The 23,996-nt window shown below is 44.0% G+C and overlaps 1 protein-coding gene across 2 annotated transcripts in view; it reads right to left on the bottom strand.

Moving 5' to 3' along the window:
* The window catches only part of LOC149229280 (uncharacterized), a 350,336-nt gene that overhangs the window by 79,576 nt on the left and 246,764 nt on the right, over nucleotides 1–23,996 (bottom strand). For both annotated transcript variants that reach the window (XM_089375808.1, XM_089375807.1), the window contains one exon: nucleotides 21,674–21,745. In XM_089375808.1, coding sequence (XP_089231934.1) covers nucleotides 21,674–21,745 — 72 coding nt within the window. The remainder of the gene's footprint in view (nucleotides 1–21,673; nucleotides 21,746–23,996) is intronic.

Below are 23,996 nucleotides of genomic sequence, written 5' to 3'. Positions count from 1 at the left end.
AATCTTTGCCCTGTACTGTGGGCAACCCGGTAATGAAATCCATCGATATGCTCTCCTATTTCCCCTCTGGAATGGGAAGCGACTGCAATAGGCCGGCAAGGTGTGTCTGCTCTCCCTTGTTCCGTTGGCATGTGTCACACTCCCAGATATGCCTCAACACAACATCCTTGAGGCCCTTCCACGCAAAGCGCTCTCTAATGGCCCGGTATGTCTTCGTGAACCCTTGGTGCCTCGCAAATGGAAAATCGTGGGCAGCCTGTAGAATCTTCTCCCTCAGTGGGGAGTTGGGTACCAAGTAGATCCGGTCTCGATAGTAGATCACTTCGTTCATCACTCGATACCAGTCATCTGTCACCAATGCATCAAGGACCTCACACGCGAAACAGTCCTTGGAGTACTCCACTAGTAACTATGCCCTTCAATTCAAGGCAATGCTCATCAAAGAAAGAGTGGTTGGCCTCCTAGATAATGCATCAACCACTATCTTGTGCTTCCCTTTGACATACTCAATGTCAAAGTCATATGCTTGGAGCTTGCTCACCCACTTCTGCTGCCTCTCCTGCAACTGTTTTTGCTCCAAGAAGAACCTGAGGCTGTTGTGATCTGTCTTGACTTTAAACCTGTTACCCACCAAATATTGCCTGAACTTGGCCAACACATGCATGATGGCCAACATCTCCTTATCATAGATGGAGTATAGTAGCTCATGGAGCAATAGCTTCCAACTCTCAAAAGCCATGGGGTGCCCTCCCTACATCAACACAACCCCCACACCCACTCCTGATGCATCACACTCCAACATGAAAGGTTGGGTGAAGTCACGAAGTGCCAACACCGGACAGCTACTCATGACCTCCTTGAGGTGGTCAAATGCATCTTGTGCTGTAGTGGTCCACTCAAAAGCCCCTTTCTTCGTCAAGTCTGTGAGGGGTGCTGCTAATTGGGAGAAGCCCTTCACAAACTTCCTGTAATAGGTGAAAATGCCTACGAAACCCCTCAGCTCGGTCACATTCCGGGGCTCTGGCCAATCCCGGATAGCCCTGATCTTCTCCTCATGTACTCTACCACCATCCACCTTAGTGATGTGCCCTAGGTAGAGCATCTTAGTCAGCCCAAACTCGCACTTGGATAGTTTAGCATAGAACTACTGCTCCTCCAAAATGCCCAGTACTTTCTCAAGGTGCTGCAAATGCTCCTACCAAGTCCAACAATAAATCAGTATGTCATCAAAGAACACCAGCACGAACTTCCTCAACTTCCCATGAAACACGTGGTTCATGCATGACTGGAATGTAGCTGGTGTGTTGGTAAGCCTGAACGGCATAACCAAAAACTCAAAGTGCCCATAATGGCATAGAAATTTTGTCTTCAGGACATCATGGTCCCTCACCCGGATCTGGTGGTACCCTGACCGCAGATCAATCTTCGAAAAGAACTTAGGTCCCCTTAACTCATCCATCAGCTCATCTATGTGTGGGATGGGGTAGCAGTTCTTCAGTGTCTTCTTGTTGAGGGCTTGATAATCAATGCACATTCGTAAGCACCCATCCTTCTTAACCAGCACAACTGATGAAGCAAAAGGGCTAGAGCTGGGCTTGACATGCCCAAGTGCTAATATCTCATGGATGGCCCTCTCTATCTCATCCGATATGCCTTGGGATGTCGATAAGGAGTGGTGATGACAGCCTGCACTCCCGGCTCTAGCTTGATAGTGTGCTCAAACCCTCGATCAGGTGGTTGACTCGGTGGTATGTCCCCAAACACAACTGGATACCTGTCAAGAATAGCCTGTATCTCCGGATGTGGTGGCTTGGGCTTGCCCCTAGCCTCTGAGATCCTCAACTCCACAACCCACTCAATGTCTCCATGTCTCAAGTTAGCCTCCCTCATGTGGGTCGAAATAATCTGTGGTGGGTATGAGTGCATTCCCCAAAGCAACACAATCTTGCCATCTAGCCCTACAAACTCCATCTCCAACTTCCTCCAATCTATTGTGACTCTGCCAAGCGCATAGAGCCATTGGACTCCCAACACCACGTTGGTGTCTGGTACATCTACTACAAAGAAATGATCTGTCATGGAGTAGTTCCCCATGGTCACTATCAAAGCTGGCACATAGCAAGTGCACTGCATGGTTCTGTCCCCAGGCACAAGAACTAAGAATCCCTCAAACTCCTCAGTTGTGATGCCTCTCCTTTGAACCAACTGAGCATCAATGAAATTGTGGGTAGCCCCACTGTCCACCAGAACTGATACACATTGCCCCTGAACAGTGCCTCTAATCCTCAAAGTCAAAAATTTGGGTACCCCACGCAGTGATGCAAGGACCCCTCCAAAAGGTGCAAAGGAAACTCCCCCTAGTGGTGGTGGTCCTCCCTCCTGAGGTGTTGCATTGTCATCTCCACCCATCTCAAAATAGGTCTCATCCTCTGCATCACTGTCAAAGAAGACCTCGATGTAGTGGGCCTTGCTCGCTGCACATCTGTGGCCTGGTGCCCACGCCCCTGATTGGCCCTCAGTGGTGGAGCCCTGGTGTCTTTCCCCCTCTGCTGGAAACCCTATCTAGGGGGTAGTGGTGCTCGAGCCCAAGGTAGGGCATCATGTAAATCTCGGGCTCTCCCTACCACATCCTGTAATGTAGTGGGCTTGTTGGACCTTACTAACCCACACAATGGCTCTGCTAGCCCATCTACAAACATGTAGATCCTCCTAGACTCCCTGAGGGTAGCTCAAGCTAATATGCTACCTCTCCCACCCTCTGAGTGATACGATAAGGCCCATAGAAGCGGGGTTTGAGCTTCTCAGCCCCCTTTTGTTTGGGTGTAGACTGCCGATACGATTGGAGCCTCAAAAACACCAAGTCCCCTACTTCGAACTGCCTCTCAACTTTGCCCTTGTCTGCATAAAGCTTCTACTGGTTTTGGGCCATTCGCATGTTGTCTTTCAGAGCCCTCAAGATATCTTGGCTCTCTTGTATCTAGTCCTTTGCACTTGGGGCCCTGCTGTCTCCAAACATAATGTCAGTGAAAGACAATGTGTCATAACCATACAGAGCTCAGAATGGTGACATACCTATGGACATGTAGTGTGTAGTGTTGTAGTAGTATTCACCCAAGTGTAGCCACCGTATCCATGCCCTCTACTGACCTGTCACATAGTTACGCAAGTAGCCCTCCAAACACTTGTTAACTATCTCCGTCTGTCTGAGGGTGGTAACTGGTACTTGTGTTGAGCTCAATACTCACCAACTAGAATAGCTCCTGCCAAAATCCACCCATGAACCGGCTCTCTCGGTCACTGACAATGGTCTTTGTGAGACCATGTAGCCGAAACACCTCCGTGAAGAACAATTCGGCCGCCTGTGAGGCCGAGTACCGAGATGGGATGGCGAAGAAGTGAGCATACTTCGTTAGGTGGTCCACCACTACGTAGATGCAATCTTTGCCCTGTACTGTGGGCAACCCGATAATGAAATCCATCAATATGCTCTCCTATTTCCCCTCCGGATTGGGAAGCGACTGCAATAGGCCAGCAGGGTGTGTCTGCTCTCCCTTGTTTCACTGGCATGTGTCACACTCCCAGATATGCCTCAACACATCATCCTTGAGGCCCTTCTACACAAAGCGCTCTCTAATGGGCCGATATTTCCTTGTGAACCCTTGGTGCCTTGCTAATGGAAAATCATGGGCAGCCTGTAGAATCTTCTCCCTCAATGGGGAGTTGGGTACCAAGTAGATCCAGTCTCGATAGTAGATCACTTCGTTCACCACCTGATACCAGTCATTTGTCACCAACGCATCAAGGACCTCACACACGAACCGGTCCTTGGAGTACTCCACTAGTAACCACGCCCCCTATTTGGGGCAATGCTCATCAAAGAAAGAGTGGTTGGCCTCCTGGATAATGCATCAACCACTATCTTGTGCTTCCTTTTGACATACTCAATAAGTCATATGCTTGGAACTTGCTCACCCACTTCTGTTGCCTCTCTTGCAACTGTTTTTGCTCCAAGAAGAACCTGAGGTTGTTGTGATCTACCTTGACTTTAAACTTGTTCCCCACCAATATTGCCTGAACTTGGCCAACACATGCATGATGGCCAACATCTCCTTATCATAGATGGAGTATAGTAGCTCATGAAGCAGTAGCTTCCGACTCTCAAAAGCCATGGGGTGCCCTCCCTACATCAACATGAACCCCACACCCACTCCTGATGCATCACACTCCAACAAGAAAGGTTGGGTGAAGTCAAGAAGTGCCAACATCGGATAGCTACTCATGACCTTCTTGAGGCGGTCAAATACCTCCTGCGATGTAGTGGTCCACTAAAAATCCCCTTTCTTCGTCAAGTCTGTGAGGCGTATTGCTAATTGGGAGAAGCCCTTCACGAACTTCTTGTAATAGGTGAAAATGCCTACGAAACCTCTCAGCTCGGTCACATTTCGGGGCTCTGGCCAATCCTAGATAGCCCTGATCTTCTCCTCATGTACTCTAACACCACCCACCCTAGTGATGTGCCCTATGTAGAGCATCTCAGTCAGCCCAAACTCGCACTTGGACAGTTTAGCATAGAACTACTGCTCCTCCAAAATGCGCAGTACTTTCTCAAGGTGCTGCAAATGCTCCTCCCAAGTCTGACTATAAATCAGTAAGTCATCAAAGAACACCAGCACGAACTTCCTCAACTTCCCATGAAACACGTGGTTCATGCATGACTGGAATGTAGTTGGTGTGTTGGTCAGAACTTAGCTCCCCTCAACTCATCCATCAGCTCATCTATGTGTGGGATGGGGTAGCGGTTCTTCAGTGTCTTCTTGTTGAGGGCTTGATATTCGATGCACATCCGTAAGGACCCATCCTTCTTCTTAACCAGCACAACTAATGAAGCAAAAAGGCTAGAGCTGGGCTTGACATGCCCAAGTGCCAATATCTCATGGATGGCCCTCTCTATCTCATCCCGATATGACTTGGGATGTCGATAAAGAGTGGTGATGACGGCCTACACTCCCGGCTCTAGCTCGATAGTGTGCTTAAACCCTCGATCAGGTGGTTGACTAGGTGGTATGTCCACAAACACAGCTGGATACTTGTCAAGAATAGCCTGTATCTTCGGATGTGGTGGCTTGGGCTTGCCCCTAGCCTCTGAGAACCTCAACTCCAAAACCCACTCAATGTCTCCATGTCTCAATTCAGCCTCCATCATGTGGGACGAAATAGTCTGTGGTGGGTATGAGTGCATTCCCGAAGCAACACGGTCTTGCCATCTAGCCATACAAACTCCTCCATCTCGAACTTCCTCCAATCTATTGTGACTTTGCCAAGCGCACAGAGCCACTGGACTCCCAACACCACGTTGGTGTCCGGTACATCTACTACAAAGAAATGATCTGTCATGGAGTAGTTCCCCATGGTCACTGTCAAAGCTGGCACATAGCGAGTGCACTGCATGGTTCTGTCCCCAGGCACAAGAACTAAGAATCCCTCACAATCCTCAGTTGTGATGCCTCTCCTTTGAACAAACTGAGCATTAATGAAATTATGGGTAGCCCCACTATCCACCAGAACTGATACACACTGCCCATGAACAGTGCCTCTGATCCTTGAAGTCAAAATTTAGGTACCCCACACAGTGATGCAAGGACCCCTCCAAAAGGTGCAAAGGAAACTCCCCCTGCTGGTGGTGGTGGTCCTCCCTCTTGAGGTGTTGCATTGTCATCTCCACCCATCTCAAAATAGGTCTCATCCTCTGCATCACTGTCAGAGAAGACCTCGATGTAGTGGGCCTTGCCCGCTGCACATCTGTGGCCTGGTGCCCATGACTCCTGACAAGTGAAGCACAATTTCCTCCTCCTGAGGTCTCTCCGAGTCTCCTCATCCAGCTGCCCACGCCCCTGATTGGCCCTCAGTGGTGGAGCCCTGGTGTCTTCTCCCCTTTGCTGGAAAACCTGTCTAGGGGGTAGTGGTACTCGAGCCATAGGTAGGGCATCCTGTAAATCTCAGGCTCTCCCTACCGCATCCTGTAATGTAGTGGGCCTGTTGGACCTCGCTAACCCACACAATGGCTCTGCTAGCCCATCTACAAACATGTAGATCCTCCTAGACTCTGACAAGTCAGGCACCATCACAAACAATCACAAAAACTCTGAAATGTAGGCTTCTACACTCCTGGTCTGCTTGAGCCTTGTCAACTCCCCAAAATAATCCTCTAGATCTTTCCTCTCAAATCGCTCCAACACCCTCCTAATGAAATCATCATAAGCAATTACTCCTGAATGTCCCAACGTGGTCAACCCATGGAACCACTAGTCATGGGCTTCCCCCTCCAAATGCAACGTGGCAATCTTGATTGCCTCTCCTTCCGTCACTTGATTCAGCTAGAAATAGACATCCATCTTTTCAACCCATGCCTTGGCCAAGCTCTTGGAGGACCCATCGAAAGTTGGGAGAAATAACCTCCCCACAGTGCATTGCAAGTCTATCCCCTGCATGTATGATCAGAAAATGATCCTCAAGGACTTTCTAAATGCTCCAAAAATGAAAGTCAAAGGATGCTCCTGGAAATAGTCTCATTGCATATATCTCTTTATTTTGAATCTAATGCACTATGAATGGGCGAAAACGGAGTTCGGATGAAGAAGTTATTGTGAAAAGAAATTTGTCCATTATCCTTTGAAAAGGAGGCAATTTCTTACTAAATGGGACTTAAGGGAAAATGTGTTTTTAAACATAAAATTCCTTAAAGTTTATCGCATCGCAACCTTTCATTGCATCGGACAAAAGCCAAGCGGAGTGTTTAAAGGACCATGGCCTTAGGGAATTGCGATTAGCGATCAGCGCGATATAACGTGGACCGTAGATCGGGCGCGCAAATCAACGGTGGATATGATAATATCGCATCGCAGATTTCCAAGAGGAAGGGACCAAGACCCACGACCATTGCGATTAGCGATTGCGATGAAGCGGATCGGGGGATCGGCGATTAACGATGTATATCGCATCGGAGCTGTCCATTGGCGGAGGAACAGACCCCGGGCCGTTGCGACTTGCGATATGCGATGCGTCGATAGCGTGATCGACGATTGTCGATCGGGATCGCGACAATACAAAGGGCCAATGCACATGCGATGGAGCCGATAGTGATACGCCGATGCAATCGGCAATCAGTCGGATCGCAACAAAGTAGGAGTAGAGTACCCCGACCCATGTGACATGCGATATGCAATGGGCTAATCGGCGATATCGACAATCGGAGATCGAGAATCCCAAATACAAATGGACCATGACCTTTGGGCAGCGCGATATGCGAAATGCGATAAGAGCATGGACCCAATAAGGTTTATGGACGCGAATTCATATCATTTGAAATCCGGCCTTGGCGCCCGATAGAGGATTTCCTGTGTATTGGTTATTATGGTCGTTTTCGGGATTTTGTCTGAAGAGAGGTCGTCGATTCCTTTGTAACTGTCCCTGTTCTAAAATCATTGTGCCACACTGTAAGCGGGCGTTTTGTAACAATGATGCGTTTGTAACAAGAATGGTTATGTAACGCGCAGAGCCACAGAGCCAGAAGCCAGAGGGCCAGACGCAGAGCCACAGAGCCAAAGAGCCAGATGGCCAGACGTAGAGCCACATAGCCACAGAGCCAGAGGGCCAGAGGCAGAGCCACATAGCCACAGAGCCAGAGGGCCAGACGCAGAGTCACATAGCCATAGAGCCAGAGGGCCAGACGCAAAGCCACAGGGAGCAAAAGAAGCCACAGAGCCGTAGAGGAATGATGGCATAGAGAGGAACAGATAAAAGCTGCAGAGTCGGAGGATTCCTCAAAGGCCAGAGAACCAAGCGAAGAAGCTAGTCTCTCTTCGAGGAGGTCACAACAGACTCCCTTCAGGGAAGTTCTCTCTCCAAAGAGCTCACGCTGTAACATCCCATAGTCACAGAGCTGATAGAGGCATAGAGCCACCAGAGGTTGGGGGCGAATTGCCCAGGGATGATTCCTCAGGATGAGGAAGGGACAAAGAGCCAAAGAGCCAGAGCCGAGAGCCAGAGCTGAGAGCCAAGAGCCGAGAGCCAGAGCCGAGAGCCAAGAGTCGAGAGCGAAGAGTCAAGAGCGAAGAGCCGAGAGCCAGAGCCAAGAGCCAAGATCCAAGAACCAGAGCCGAAAGCCAAAAGCCGAGAGCCAGAGCCGAGAGCCAGGAGCTGAGAGCCGAGAGCCGAAGCTAGAGCCAGAGCCAGAGCCAAGAGCCAAAGCCAGAGCTAGAGCCAGAGCCAAGAGCCAAAGCCAGAGCCAGAGCCAAAGCCAGAGTCGAGAGCCAGAGCTAAGAGCCGAGAGCCAAACGGCCAAGGATAAAAATGGTATTCTAAGCCCATTGGTTCAGTTGTAACCTATTGGAGTTGAGTGGGGAACTTGTAAAAGAATTCAACCATAATCCCAAAGAGTCTAATCGAGTTGATTAGAGCTCAAGGAGACGTAGCCCAAGAGGTTTGGGTAAACTCCATATTATATTGTTGTTATGTGTGATTGCTTATTGCTGCATTGTATTTGCTGTTATATCTTTTATATCAGTTCAAGCAAATAAACTTAAAGCACTTAACAGTTAAAGTACAAACACAGGCATACACCTATTTCAAGTTATTTATTCCGCAAATTATCACTCAAGCATAGATCTTGGGAATATATAAGCTTTGGAGTGGGAGAGGTTCTTGTAAGCATGAAAAGAAGCCTTTAGTGCCCCATTTCAAATCAGGTGGTATCGGAGCTTAAGTTATACCAGAGCAAGTGGTATCATGATGAAAGTGGTATCATATCAGAATGCTAGATTGACAGAGCAATCTATATGCTTGTTTGACTTGAAAGGTGTTCAAACAGTAGCAAGGGTTTCGCTGTTTGATTGTTTGTAAACTGACTGTTGTTTGAGTTTTCAAAGGTGAAGGGAAAGCTACTGATAGCTAAGTCCAGGAGAGGACAAGAAGGAAGAAGGGTTGAAGGCATTCTCCTTATCCTGAAGGACCTCAAGACAATCATTGAAGCACAAGAGGTTTGTTGCAAAATGATGCTTGTCTTTTGATTTATTGCATTTCTTTGCTAATGAGATGCAAGTTGCAGGATGGAAAAAGTTGAGTAGGAGACTCACTTTATTCTTGCAACATTATGTCCATTTCAGCTTTGAAAGTACAGTGTACTTAAGCGAAAGTTGAAGGATGAAACATTATATTTCATTTTAGCTTCGAAAGTAGAGTGTGCTTAAGCGAAAGTTGAAGGATGAAATGCATGCGTGAGAATGATGTGCATGAACATAGGGATGCTGATAATTTCCTTGTATATGAACATGTATGTGTGATTAACTTGAAGAGTTGATTGCTTTGTTTTTAAACATGCATGTAATATCGGGCTGGTTGTCTAGTCCATCATTTGTAAATGCAGATGTAAAGACATGGAGGTGTTCACAAGATGTGAAATCTGTTTCTTTTGTTGAAGCAGAAGTTTAGGCCATCCAGTTGTTGTCTGTAATTTTGTTGTTGTTAACAGTTGTTGTTGACAATATGTCAAACAGATGCAAATGTAAATTTTTGTGAAGAAGATGTAACTTCACATTTGTTTGAGCCACCATGGATCAATGATTGAGGAAGAGAAGTTCAAACTACCTTCTATAACCTTCACAGCATGAGTTCTGCATGAAGTCAAGGAGGAAGACAGTTCTTCCCAGGAGGACCAGCACATCCAAGAAGGAAGTGTTTAAAGGTTTTGGTTTGGAGGCACTAGCTATGCAAGGCAAGTGCATGAAGGCTGAAAGAAGAGGGTGCTGTTACTCTCATCTACTGTGCAAATCAGTATATCAGTCTTTTGGGGTCCAAAAGATTCCCAGTGGGGAGGCGTGATCAGAAAATGATCCTCAAGGACTTTCTAAATGCTCAAAAATGAAAGTCAAAGGATGCTCCTGGAAATAGTCTCATTGCATAGATCTCTTCATTCTGAATCTAATGCAATTTGAATGGGCGAAAACGGACTTCGGATGAAGAAGTTATTGTAAAAAGAAATTTGCCCATTGTCCTTTGAAAATGAGGCAATTTCTTACTAAATGGGACTTAAGGGAAAATGTGTTTTTAAACATAAAATCCCTTAAAGTTTATCGCATTGCAACCTTTCATCGCATCGGAGAAAAGCCAAGCGGAGTGTTTAAAGGACCGTGGCCTTAGGGAATTGCGATTAGCGATCAGCGCGATATAACATGGACTGTAGATCGAGCGCGCAGATCAATGGTGGATATGATAATATCACATCGCAGATTTCCAAGAGGAAGGGACCAAGACCCACGACCATTGCGATTAGCGATTGCGATGAAGCGGATCAGGGGATCGGCGATTGGCGATGTATATCGCATCGGAGCCATCCATTGGCGAAGGAACAGACCCCGAGCCGTTGCGACTTGCAATATGCGATGCGTCGATAGTGCGATCGGCGATCGGGATCGCGATAATACAAAGGGCCAATGCACATGTGATGGAGCCGATAGTGATACGTCGATGCGATCGGTGATCGGAGATTGGATCGCAACAAAGCAAGAGCAGAGTACCTCGACCCATGCGACATGCAATATGCAATGGGTCGATCGACGATATTGGTGATCAGAGATCGAGAATCTTAAATACAAATGGACCATGACCTTTGGGCAACATGATATGTGATATGCGATAAGAGCACGCACCCGATAAGGTTTATGGACGCGATTTCATATCATTTGAAATCCGGCCTTGGCGCCCGATAGAGGATTTTCTATGTATTTCCTGTGTATTGGTTATTATGGTCGTTTTCGGTATTTCGTCTGAAGAAAGGCCGTCGATTCCTTTGTAACTGTCCCTGTTCTAAAATCATTGTGCCACGCTGTAAGCGAGCATTTTGTAACAATGATGCGATTGTAATAGGAATGCATTATGTAACGCGCAGTGCCACAGAGCCAGAAGTCAGAGGGCCAGACGCAGAGCCACAGAGCCAGAAGTCAGAGGGCAGACGCAGAGCCACAGAGCCACAGAGCCAGATGGCCAGACGCAGAGCCACAAAGCCACAGAGCCAGAGGGCTAGATGCAGAGCCACAGGGAGCAGAAGAAGTCGCAGAGCCGTAGAGGAACGATGGCACAGAGAGGAATGGATGGAAGCCGCAGAGTTGGAGGATTCCTCAAAGGCCAGAGAGCCAAGAGAAGAAGTTAGTCTCCCTTCGAGGAGGTCACAACAGACTCCCTTCAGGGAAGTTCTCTCTCCAAAGAGCTCACGCTGTAACATCCCATAGCCGCAGAGTTGATAGAGGCATAGAGCCACCAGAGGTTGGGGGCGAATTGCCCAGGGATGATTCTTCAAGATGAGGAAGGGACAAAGAGCCAAAGAGCCAGAGCCAAGAGCCAAGAGCCTAGAGCCAGAGCCGAGAGCAAAGAGCCGAGAGCCAAAGCCAAGAGCTAGAGTCGAGAGCCGAGAGCCAGCGCTGAGAGCCAAGAGCCGAGAGCCAAAGCCGAGAGCCAAGAGCCGAGAGCCAAAGCCGAGAGCCAAGAGCCGAGAGCCAGAGCCGAGAGCTAAGAGCCAAGAGCCAAGAGCCAGGAGCCGAGAGCCGAGAGCCGAGAGCCAGAGCCGAGAGCCGGAGCCAGAGCCAGAGCCGAGAGCTGAGAGCCAGGAGCTGAGAGCCGAGAGCCAGAGCCAGAGCCAGAGCCAGAGCCAGAGCCAGAGCCAAGAGCCAGAACCAGAGCCAGAGCTAAGAGCCAGAGCCAAAGCCAGAGCTAAGAGCCAGAGTCAAAGCCGAGAGCCAGAGCCAAGAGCCGAGAGCCAAAGAGCCAAACGGTCAGGGATAAAAATGGTATTCTAAGCCCATTGGTTCAGTTGTAACCTATTGGAGTTGAGTGGGGAACTTCTAAAAGAATTCAGCCATAATCCCAAAGAGTCTAATCAAGTTGATTAGAGCTCAAGGAGACGTAGCCCAAGAGGTTTGGGTGAACTCCATATTATATTGTTGTTATGTGTGATTGCTTATTGCTGCATTGTATTTGCTGTTATATGTTTTATATCAGTTCAAGCAAATAAACTTAAAGCACTTAACAGTTAAAGTACAAACACAAGCATACACCTATTTCAAGTTATTTATTCCGCAAATTATCACTCATAAGCATAGATCTTGGGAATATATAAGCTTTGGAGTGGGAGAGGTTCTTGTAAGCATGACAAGAAGCCTTTAGTGCCCCATTTCAGATCAATGTAGCCTCCTCCACTCTGTCCCTTGGGCCTATTGTTGCCCTCTAACTGGAAGAAATCCTTGAAAGTAATGGCCCTCCAAAAATCAGGTCCATAGGACTGATGCTCAAGGAAACAGTCCCCATAAGGTGCCTCCTCCTACTCTGATTGCCCACCAACTCCAGATTGTAGGAATGTAGGAATGGTGGACCTAGGGGGTGTGTTCGGAATCAATGGCACGTTGGCATTGAGAGATCCGTGGTGCTGCAAGGTGCCAGACCATTCTCCATAGTGGAAATCCCCTTGGACTCCCTTACCCTTGTTGCCATTGCCATTTCATTGGCCCATTCCTTCAATGTTCCAGGACAAGTCCTGCACGACCTTCAGTAGGAGTTGGGCAAACTCCTTTTCCTCATCCCTTTTGTCTCCTTCATTGTCCCCCATGTTGGCTTCTTCTACCTCAGGCTCTATAGTCACAGGATCAGGGGTGATCTCTAACTGTCTTTCTTTGCTTCTGTACTTTCCCTTTTGCATGTCATGTTCTGCCTATCCTCCGGTGTCATAGACTGCGCTGCTCCCACAGGCTGTGCCAAGTCTATGAGCTCTGATACCATTGTAATATCCCTAAGGAAAATTAACAATAAATATGAAAAGCAAAATAGACAAAAACACCATGAAACAATAACAAGCAATCAGACCACAAATTGACACCCAAAAATTGCGTTGTATACTCTTTTGATTAATGGAAAGAGGTGTAGAAATAGGTGTTGGAACAAGTGCACCTGGGCTTGCTCTAGGCAAGCGAGCAAAGCCCAAAAAGACAAGTAAGACACCCTCCTCCAAAATTGCTGCTATGCTGCCTAGGTACTACATTGTAGATGCCCATAAAAGTGTTGCTACCTGAAAGGATTTGCTACTAGGGCCCTCTCCACTGCTCAGCGAATTTCGAGAAATTAACCCCAACCTCTCCTCAATAAACCCATAATAACCCACGAAGGGTTTGGCCAAAGCTTGACCCCGGAAATTCGACCCTCTTTGGCTTGAGTGGCTCTGTTACTGGGAAAATCGACCCACCTGTAGAATCTGCTACTAAATGCTCCAAAAATTCCTGCAATCCTTGTTAGAAGGCTCCCCAGGCCTTCCCTCCAAGTTTCCACCTCAAACTCCACTCACTCCTCAACCTCCCAGAGTGTCTCTACCCAAGACTGTTCAGTCCCTGAGCTGTTGTAGCTTCCTCTCTGTTGTGATACAACCTTAGTGTTGCTGGTATGATTTGGGACTAAGTAGAACTCCCTCCTTAGGCTGGCACTCGAAGTCCACCGAAGCAAGGGTTGGGATCTCTACTCGGAAACACCTGGTGTGCTGAACAACACATGCAGACTTGGCTCACTGCTCAAGCATGCTATGTCAAGAGACAAATTCTGAAATGATAGATGAATGAGCAAAATGAGAGTCCCTCCTTCCTTTTGTCAAGTTGCCTCCAAGATTTCCCATGTGGGCCCACATCGAATTCCTCTCACCAATTCCGCTCCAATGAGAGCGTACTCTCCATGTGGGCCGAAATTCCCTTGTGGTGGCCCCCACGCTCCACCAAGGCCACAATCTTTCATCAAACTCTAATGTTGGAGTGCCTCCTATGCCAAAAATCGAATGTGGGTCCCCTAAGCCCACTTCTCCTAAGTGTAACCATGTAATAAACCAAAATTGAGCAAATTTGATATTTACTTAGTAAAATACTAAGTAGGAATATCACACCCTAGGTGACCCTCTAGGGTTAGGCCTAGAATTTGGAAAAGTGAAGAAAAGAGAGGTAAATTTGACCACCAAAGGGATACAAGGATTAGTTCCTTATTGCTTGGGCTTAAAGGAGTCAAGATACACATATCAAAAATTGTTGTGAGCTAAGGAGCCCTAATTGATCTTTGTTAGCCTCTCCAAGGGAAACAACTAGGTCAATAAGGATTTATACTTCAAATTTGCCAAAGAGATGAAGTTTCGAAGACTTTCAACCTAAGAGGTGGCTCTAGGAACATTCACCCAATCCCTCAAAGAGCAACACATGCATTAAATCACTTATTCAAGGTCCCAGAAGAATTTCACATTACATTAACCTATACAAGAATGATAACAATATACATGCATTTGACAAGTAAGATGACAAGAATATCATTAAAAATCACTTACATGAGAGAGAGAGTATATCCATTCATCCATTTTGCATTAGAAAGAAGCTCCAAAGACAATAGCAAAAATCCAAACATCATAGTGCATCAAGAAACTCCATAAAGTTTATCCCAGAAAAAAGTGTGAAAATCTCTCAAGACATACTAATCCAACCCAAGTGATGATGAGAGAAATGAATCACCTCTCATCTGTTTATGCCATCTCTAATGAGTTCGATTTGCATAATTGGCCTAATTAAGCCCCAAATAATAAAATAATGTGCAATAATAACATTCCTTGGTGACAAGCCCACCAAGATAGCTCAATAACGTAAAAAAAAGCCTCTCAAGAGGGAAAAATGATCAATAAAATGAGTTGTTGGGCCTTTGAGAAGGCCTAATGAAGTCCAGATTGTGCCATGGTAAGAAAATGGACTCCAAACATAGTGGACAATGGGTTGGCCCCTTGCTTTCCAAGCAAGTCACTATGGTGCCCCCAAGTGCATGTGGGGGCACAATGTCAACCTCATGGGTCACCAAGTGGATCGAAAATGCCTGTAAAGCATTTGTAAGGGCTAGGATGATGACATAAGCCCTCACTTTGTCTCTCGCAGTGAGACACATCCTCATCTGTACCCTGGAACATCTGCCGAGTGTATAGTGCAAGTGTGGAGTCAGCTAGGCATGGTGAACCAGGTGCATCATCTTCATCCAAAAGGTCAAACACGAGCAATCAATGAGTGGTGTTGGGGATCCATGAAGTAATCTCTGCTATGGTGGAGGTCCATGGTTCTCAACGCTCACCCTACAAGTGCCAATGTGGCCCTCTGGAGGGCTAAGACCCCGTATAGGGAGACTAAGCCCTAAATGGAGACCCATTTGCAATCTTGCATAAGATCCAATGCGTCTCCTTGCCCTTCAATACAACAAATCATTAGAATAATCAAGTAAAAGAGTTTACAAATCATGGATTCAAATGGGCACTTCATGGTGGCATGTACTTCCATAGTGGGCTTTGGCATAACAAGTGTTTCCAGGCTTGATAAGAGGGTTAACCAAAGACCCTATTAGGTGGTTTCAACCTTTAAAGGGGTGACATGTCCATGGTAGATTGGCATGTGATATAATGATGAGATGGAGTGGTGTCAAGGGATAAACTCCAAGCCACATGTTAGGGAACAAGGGTAGCTATAATAGGAGAAGCCCACACTTGGGTATATGAGTGTAGGAGGGAGCAATCATGGTACATAAGTTATGCCGACCCCACTTTTGCCTTTTTTTTTATTTTTCTTCATAACTACTCAAGGCTCCAGGGAATCAGAGCATGATGTGTGGTATAAAGCAGTAGGTATCCCCTTTTAAGATGGGGTATTTCAATGCTCACTAGAGGTTTGCACAATCATGGGTTCTTTAATGTGGAGGGGGTTCATCTAGGGCCCATAGGAACCAGGGCGATGGCCATAGATAAGGGGTAGAGCTTATGTTTGGCTTTTCCCCACGTGTTAAATTTGTATGTCCCAACCATCTTTTGCATTTTACAGTACATTTCCTGTTGTAAGTGGCCAAATTATGCTTTTTCTTTTCTTTTTAGCTGCATCAACCTTCGGGGTATCGTTCCAGGCCCAACCCAAAGTGTGGACAAGGGGAGGAGGAGGCTAACCCTTTGTGGACCCAATGGACATATGTGGACCCGGATGGGAAATATGATGAATGGGGTTATAATAAGCAGAGGGGAGTGATGTATATGGTATCAGGAAGCGGGACCATGCAATCAAAATCGAGATTTCCCATGTAGTGTCAGCCCTAAAGCCAATAGCCAGTAAAGGAGATCCCACGAGACTAGGAAACAAGGTTAGCCATCAAATTGGGCAGAGGAGACAAGAGTACAGACCTAGCCCACTCTTTCCTCTGAACCCCCCCACCAATATATGCCCAAAAGTGTCCATGAAAAGTAAACCAATTTACTCAACTATACCAATGAGAAATCATACCTTTGGGATCAGGAGGCCCACCTTCAAACATACAATCATAACATATGGGCGAGGGACTACATGGCTGGCTCAAGTGGCAGAGAAATGACACATCGAGCTATCTGGTGGCTACAATGGGTTACTGGCTGTCGACTGAGGACCATCTAGGAGAAAATTTTCTCCTATGGGTGTCACCCACAAAGTGGTGGGTAACACGAACTTCATTGAATTTGACCTTTTGGTTGAAGTTCATCGAATTTCAAACATGATGGTTAACTTCAGCCAACTTTGTGACATATGTTGTCAGCGTCTTCAACCCCTAGCATCCCCAAAGTATATCTTGAGTCAATAATAGTCAAATAGGAAGGATAACATCATATTTTTTTTTCATTATAGCATGTAGACTCAAATCAATGAAGAAAACAGAAATTAATTCAAAAATGTTGTTTACTAACATAAAAATTTTGTATGAGTTACAGAGTCCATTTTGGGAGATAAATTCACTTAAGCAAAGAGTCCAATTTGAGAAAAAATCTCTATTGGTTTTGTTGACCACTACCGGTCAACTACCCATACAGTACACCCCCCTTTTCTTGGCAAAAAGGGGCAGCACCTAATCGACATGTCCGTGCCATCCTGCAGTCATCAGCAGCTTGATCATTTTGATTGTAAACCCAGTCTGCATGTATGAATTGTAAATAATCTTAGCAGACATGAGTCATGTATGTGAATTGCCTAGGTGGACCTAACTTTCTAGTGGTAATCTACGTCCCGGAAGGTTTTTCGTCTCACCGATCCATGGATCGGCAGAGTTTTCCTTCAAACCTGACCCCAAAGCAGGGATGGATTTTGTCATTAGAACTTTAGGAGAATCCTAGTGTGTTGATCTGCTAGATTATAGTTGTGTCGCAGAACTGGGTGATTTGTGAGGGTCTATGTTAAAGGGGTTTTCCCCCTTAAGATGTAAATTTGTAAAAGTCATCATGAAATGTGTCTTGAGGGTCGAAAAATGTTGTAAATCCCCTCATGAGTCCTAAGTCCTAGGTCCTAGGTGATGTTTCCGAAGGCTTAGTTCGATGATCCATCTAATAAAATAATAAAATAATAAAAAATAAAAAAAATAATAAAATAATAAAATAATAAAAAATCATAAAATAGAGCAAAAACCCTAACTAATTAAATAATAATATTTTAAGTGAATGAATGCAAAATATTATTTTTAATAAATCGACGGATGAGATCAAGAGATGTCTTGATCCTCATCAACGGTCGAGATCATTTCAAACATGGATCACTCGAACTAGCCGTTGGGATCATTTCCTTTTTATAGGGTCCTAAGGGGTCATTTCAGATCATCTGATCTGTGAGTCTGATACTGAAGAAGCTCTCTTGTAAATCTGTTTCTGGTTAATAAAAGAAGACTTTGGGGTCCATATCTTGCTGGTGTTACTCTCTTGAAATGCTGTGAGATTGTTTAATTTTCTGCATATGTTATTTTCAGCCGTTAATAATAGCTTCTTGTAGAGTATTGTGAGCACAAGTATCTTGTTCACTTGCTAGGGTTTGAGTGTTGTTAGGGTTTCTGAAGTAATGGCAGGTATCTCCATTACTTTTTGAGATCTAGCAGCATTTTTGCCCTCTTTATTGATGGTTGTTCTGAGCTATGCAGAAAACCTTTTCTGAAGGAAATTGTGGGCGTTAGGGGAAGTTCTCGGCTGAACCAGCCAACTCCGGCAAGCATTTTTTGCTGAGCCCAGTTGGATTTGATCCTGGGTCTATCATTCGGTTTATTTTTCTAATTTGCATGAGAGATTTTCTGAAGTTCTTCACAGTGAAAAACCTGAAATCTTTATCTCTTTAAAATATTTCTGTACTCATTGCTGAATCTGGCTGTTAAGGGACCAAATCTGTACATTAATCAGCTGTCCTAGGGTTTTAAATTTTTTGCTTTACACAGATTTTTCATTAGGGTTTTTGTTTTCTTGTACAGGGTTTTCATCAAGATCAGATTTTCAGAAGGAGATCAGGGTTGCATTTTTCATCCGAACCGGCAGCATCGGTTTTCAATCAGTTCACTGGGAAAGGAAGTCCTAAATGGCATCTTGATGTGTCATCACCATCGACTGAGGCAAGGTTTCAGTTCATCGTATGAGCAAATCGCTTCATTTACTAGTGTGTCGGCTGGCAGTGTGAGAACCGTTCCATTCATAAACGCTCAGCTCTCTGCGGGTATCGTTTTGTCTGCACGTATTCGAACGATATAGGCGTGGCTGCGTTGTTTTAGCCGTCAAAATTTGGAGGTGTTCACGCTCTGAGCTCATCACGCAGAGTTACGATTCATATTCCTTTTGCGCAGTCACTATTCGGCTAGGGTTTCCATTCAGAATTTCGTCAGGAGGATACGTCCTCTGCGTGGGCATCATTCAGCAACCGCGTTTTTTGCCAAGGGTTTAAGCGTCCATGGGTTCAGCGTTTGCATTGTAGCAGTTTTTCAACCTGGAAGCATTCCTGCAAATCTCGCATCTCTGCAAATCGTTCCTCACGCGGCACCTGCAAACATAAAACGCAGACAATCGACCATATACACACCGCTGCCTCAGTCCATTGACTCCGTCGCAGGTCTCGATTTCTATTTTGATGAAGCCAGGTGGCTCAGGTGAGCTTTAACAAATCCGCATTCTGTCTTCCTGTTGAAAATTTGCAGTCAAATCACTGTCACGCGCCTCAGGTAACAACGTAAACCGCTTTCGAATTCTGCTCAGAGATATCGCATGCCAGGTAATGTGTCTGGAGTGGTAATGCGTTTGTTTCGGTCAGCATTTGCCTGTGATTTTCCGATTGACGGCTTGGGTTTCCATATATTTTTCGTGCCTTGTTACGCTTTGCATCTTTGTTTCCATGTGTTCTGATTTTTTTTTTTTTTCATCGCAGGTTAGCGTAGTTTTAGTTAGGTTTAGATTTAATAATCGTTTAGTTTTGTTTTATATTTAAAATAGCTTGTGTTATTTTATGTTTTAGTTTTAAGTCGTAAATTAGATTTTAATTTATTTATTAAGATTTTAGATTTAGGTAGATTTAGGATTTTGTTGTATTATAATTAAATTTTAATTCTTTTGTTTTAAAATAGTTTCATTTTATTAAATATAGATTCATAAAAATAAAACAAAAAAAAATGTTTATGTTTTAATTAGTTTTTAGGCTTAGTTTTATTTTTAATATAGTTTAGTTTTAGATTAATTTTTAGATTTCATTTTTTAACTTTTGTTATATAAAAATAAAAAATAAAAATAAAATAAAAAATAAAAAAATTTCGAAAAAAGTATAAAAAATTTTGTGGAAAATTTTCTTCGTCAGATCCAGTTATTTTCGGGAATTATCATCTTTCATCCTGAGATCTAAAATTTTTTCAAGTCGAGATGTGAATATGATGTCTGGTTAATGATTTACGATTCTCTTGGTGGTTTAAAGCATTCATTTTTTTTTAAATTCTCAATTGCTGGATATCGTTTTGGTCATTCTAAGAGCATTGTGTTTTAGCTGATGATAGATGATTGCTGTTCATGGTCCATATTTTTGTATCATTTAACAAATAATCGTTTTAACCACAATCTCTTAAGGCACTGGTCTGCTAAATTAATCAAATCCATCGAGTGCTTTTTATATCGTATCTCGTGTCTCCCAACCAACTGGTCGACAGTTGGTCTCATCATCTCACAGGGACTACCCCCCTTAGCCGTGGGAGACAGGCTTAAACGGAGGGATCGGGGATCAAAGTGACAGCCCCCGGTCTGAGCGTTGTCGTGTCAATCTGCGCGACAACAGGTTTAATTTGGGATTTACATTGATGTTCATGAATAAATATTTTTTCATTAGAATTTTCATATTTTATGTAATTTTAAGTAAATCAATTCATAAACTATAAACCGGTTTGAGGCTGATTCGAATCCAACCCAAGTCCAGTCAGAAAGTTCCAATTTCAAATCAGACTTACATATATAATAGAGATTTAACATATAAATGATATAATAATGAGTTATAATAATTAATTCATAATTTAATGGTTAGGTATTTGGGAGTTACATAATGTATAACTCTTCTCTTACTATGTAAGGAGACATTGCACTATCTAATAATATGAATGAATCCACCTTTTCTCATTCTAAGTGTATTCTATCTACACTTGTATGTGTAAAAACCACATTTATTGTGGCCTCTCCATATATATTTGTTATTTCTCTATCAATGCTCTACTTGTCTTAGCTTAAAGCTTTCACTCAGTTTTTATTAAGCTTAGAGAAGTAATTTATTTTACTTTCTGCATCTTGTTTTTATTTAAGAGCCATTTTTCACACTCCCACCATGTATTGACAGTATTACACTCAAGAGTTCCATTGACCTACTTTTGTGGTCATTTGTTGAACATTAATAAAATTATTTTATCTTTTCTTATCTTTTGAAAATGTAGAGACATTACAGTAGGGAAACATTATTGGGAATGGAAGAATGGATTATGATATATAAGAGGTAGGAGTTTTTGTTGTGCTAAATGAAAAAAGACGAATACAATTTTTGTGTGAACTTAGAAGCAATGGAAAAAAAAAAAAAAAAAAATTGTGCAAACGTTGGTTTTCCAGATAAGACAAGTAAGAACGGATAATTTTGCTAATGAAATTGGAGTGCTTTACACTCTACTAGTCATTGGCAATTCATAATTATTTGATAAATGAAGTTCTCTATGCATGAGTATTGTTTTTAATTCCTGCATACATTCTTACATATTTAGGGCATAAAAATTCGTTCAGATGTTTGCCAAGTTGGGCTTAGATCTGAAAGAGCACATGTTTTGGAAAAAATACTCGGGCAAGGACAGGTCATTAACTTGCTCTTGGGATGCTCATCGATGATTAGCTGTTATCTCATTTAATCCTGTGGAATCATTTGCACCACTGCTGGAGAAAGTGAAGTATCTGATGCAACCGAATGCTATCCTGACTCCTACTTTGTAAAGGGGCATGGTAACTAGCATAGAATAAAGTTCACATTCATCAACTTATTTCCTATTCACTAACCACAATTTGCATCACAATAGTCTCAATAAATCAATGGTTGTAGGTTATCTGACTAAACTATTAAAAGAATTTCTCATCATTAGAAAGATAAGATCAAATTCAAGTATCCATGCATTGCTCGCCAACAGACATATTTTCCTCCAGCCCAAACCAGAATATTTGAATCCTCTTGTTGACAACCAAAATCTATTATAAAAAGGTAACAAACCAAAATGGAAAAAGGGAAATTTTAAATTTGCAAGATGAAAGGTATGCAGAAATTGCCTGTCGTTCCCGAGGAGCCAGGACTTCCAAAACTGCTGCCAACTCCATCTTCAGTTCATTATCCATTGCAGCCTACAGGTACAGGAATTTGATCAGTTATGTTACCAAACAGGATTGTTGTTAATTAGAGAAAGCTGAACCTTACATTGATACAAAATTCAAGTAGAAAATTCAAATCTCAGTGACATATACAATTAGTTCTATCTCCACTATGATCAACCTTTGACAGATGTCATATATATGCTGATATTTGACTTTGGTAGAATCAACTAGAACCATATAAACCCTTATCACCTAAGCTTCTATCCAACCGTCTAAATTTGCAGTTAAGCATTTTCTTGTACTTTCTCGATCAGGCTTTAGCCTTTTACTCAACTCCATGGTGCCAATTCGATGGAACTGCCATCACTGGATTTTTAAGTTGGAAAGCCAGACCTATACAACTTTTCATGAAGTGTTAAAGTTCTAAAGGCTAGATTGTTCTCTGTTGTAGACAATTGCATTTTCAAACTTTTCACAGTACATTCACCCCATATCATGTTAATTTTAGGTATGTTCTATGCTGAGAGAAAATTTACTTCAATTTTCCATATTAGCTCAATATCAATTCCAGATTAGCAATCACATTTAGCATGATAGTAAAATGCAGATAGAATATAAACATAAATCGCAGAAAACAAGCCAAGACAAGAGGACACAAGATGTGGCGCCAGCCAGGGACAAACCAAAATGTGGGGAAACCCTTGATCAATTCTTCTTATGTTCTTCAATAGTTCAACAGAGAGAGATAGTACATATACATCAGAAGTCAACATTTTGACTTGACAAAATAAGAGCAGAGATCTTCACTAAGAAGATAACACATGAGGTAGCTGATCTGAACACAGGTGATTCCATCACCATGCTGCACCATTCATGATCACTATGCTGCACCCAACAGTGTGCTGCATTAACCATGTTGCATCCAATAGTGTGTTGCATTCATTGTCACCATGCTGCACCCAACAGTCAGTGCATTCATTGTCCATGCTGCATCCATCCAAGTTGCACCCAACACTGAGCTGTTCTCATTACAGTGCTGCTCCCATCACTGAGCTGCACTTTGCTGTACCCTTCATTGCACTATGTTGCACCCATCATACACTCAATGCATACTGCAATACATCATGCTGCTGCTATACATCCATGCCCATCATCATGCTGCATCCATTGTGCTGCACCATACTGCTCCATGCACCTTACTACACCATGCTGTCCCATGCACCTTACTACACCATGCTGCTCCATGCACCTTACTGCACCATGCTATATCCAATTACCAGCCTTAGCTGCTTGCTATGGCTTGCAGTGTAGCAGAGCAGCTAGGCTATAGTTACACTCTTCATGATACAATGTTTATTAAGGACAGTGTTCAAGATCATCTCCTATGACAGCATTTAGGCAGCGTAGAGTTTCTTTATGACAGCGTGAAATCCTTTTCCAAGTAGCACGTAAGACCTCCTTCTGACTGCGTCTTTGACTCTTTCTAAATAGCGGATTATAACACCTTTGATGACTGCGTTTGGGGCAGCATAGAGTCCTTCTCTTGCTGCGGAATAGGGCCAGCCTTTACAGTGCATCTGAACAGAGACTAGGGCACACACATAACTATGTCTAGGTTTCTATGGAACAGCATATAGACCTGTCCGTAGGACAGCGGATTTAGGACCCTTTGAACAGCATATGAGAGCCAATATTATGACAGCGGTTAGGGCTTGAACTGACTGCAGTTAGGGCACATAAAACTGCAGCCTATTCTCTTCAAAGTTAGGGCCAGGACTGCAGCCAGAATTCTGTGGCTAAAACACTTCCTTACTGCGGCTAGGGTAAGGATAGAAAGGTATCTTCTAGACCAGCGTTTAGACTTCTCCTTGCTGCATTGTCGAAGCCACCCTCATCTTGACTACATATAAGACAGTGCAGAGCCTTCTCCTTTTGACTGTAAGTAGGGCTAGGGTAACTCCTCTTAGGGCAGCGTATAGACTTTCTTTAGATAGTGTCTAGAGTTAGGGAAAACCCTCTAGGGCAGCGTATTCTCTTAGTGACTCCTTCCACCAAAACCCAAAGACAAGTGGAGAGGAAGAGATCACAAGAAGAGTGTATGTCCAAATGACTAGCAAGCCACCTCTTTTTATACTAGAACGTTGAGCACAAGTGGGGGCAATTTGGTTGCTGGCTGACCTTGACGAATTGTCCCATAACACAAATAAATTCATATCTCCATGAATACACATTGGAATTGGATGATCTTTAGATCAATCCTACACCTCTCAACGAGAGGAAT

The sequence above is a fragment of the Pinus tabuliformis genome, chromosome J (genome assembly GCF_031772625.1).
Source record: "Pinus tabuliformis cultivar Carrire ecotype Pingquan chromosome J, CPIR1, whole genome shotgun sequence".
NCBI classification, from domain to species: domain Eukaryota; kingdom Viridiplantae; phylum Streptophyta; class Pinopsida; order Pinales; family Pinaceae; genus Pinus; species Pinus tabuliformis.
The sequence above is the reverse complement of the archived record's forward strand: the minus strand, read 5'-3'. Positions and strand labels throughout refer to the sequence as shown.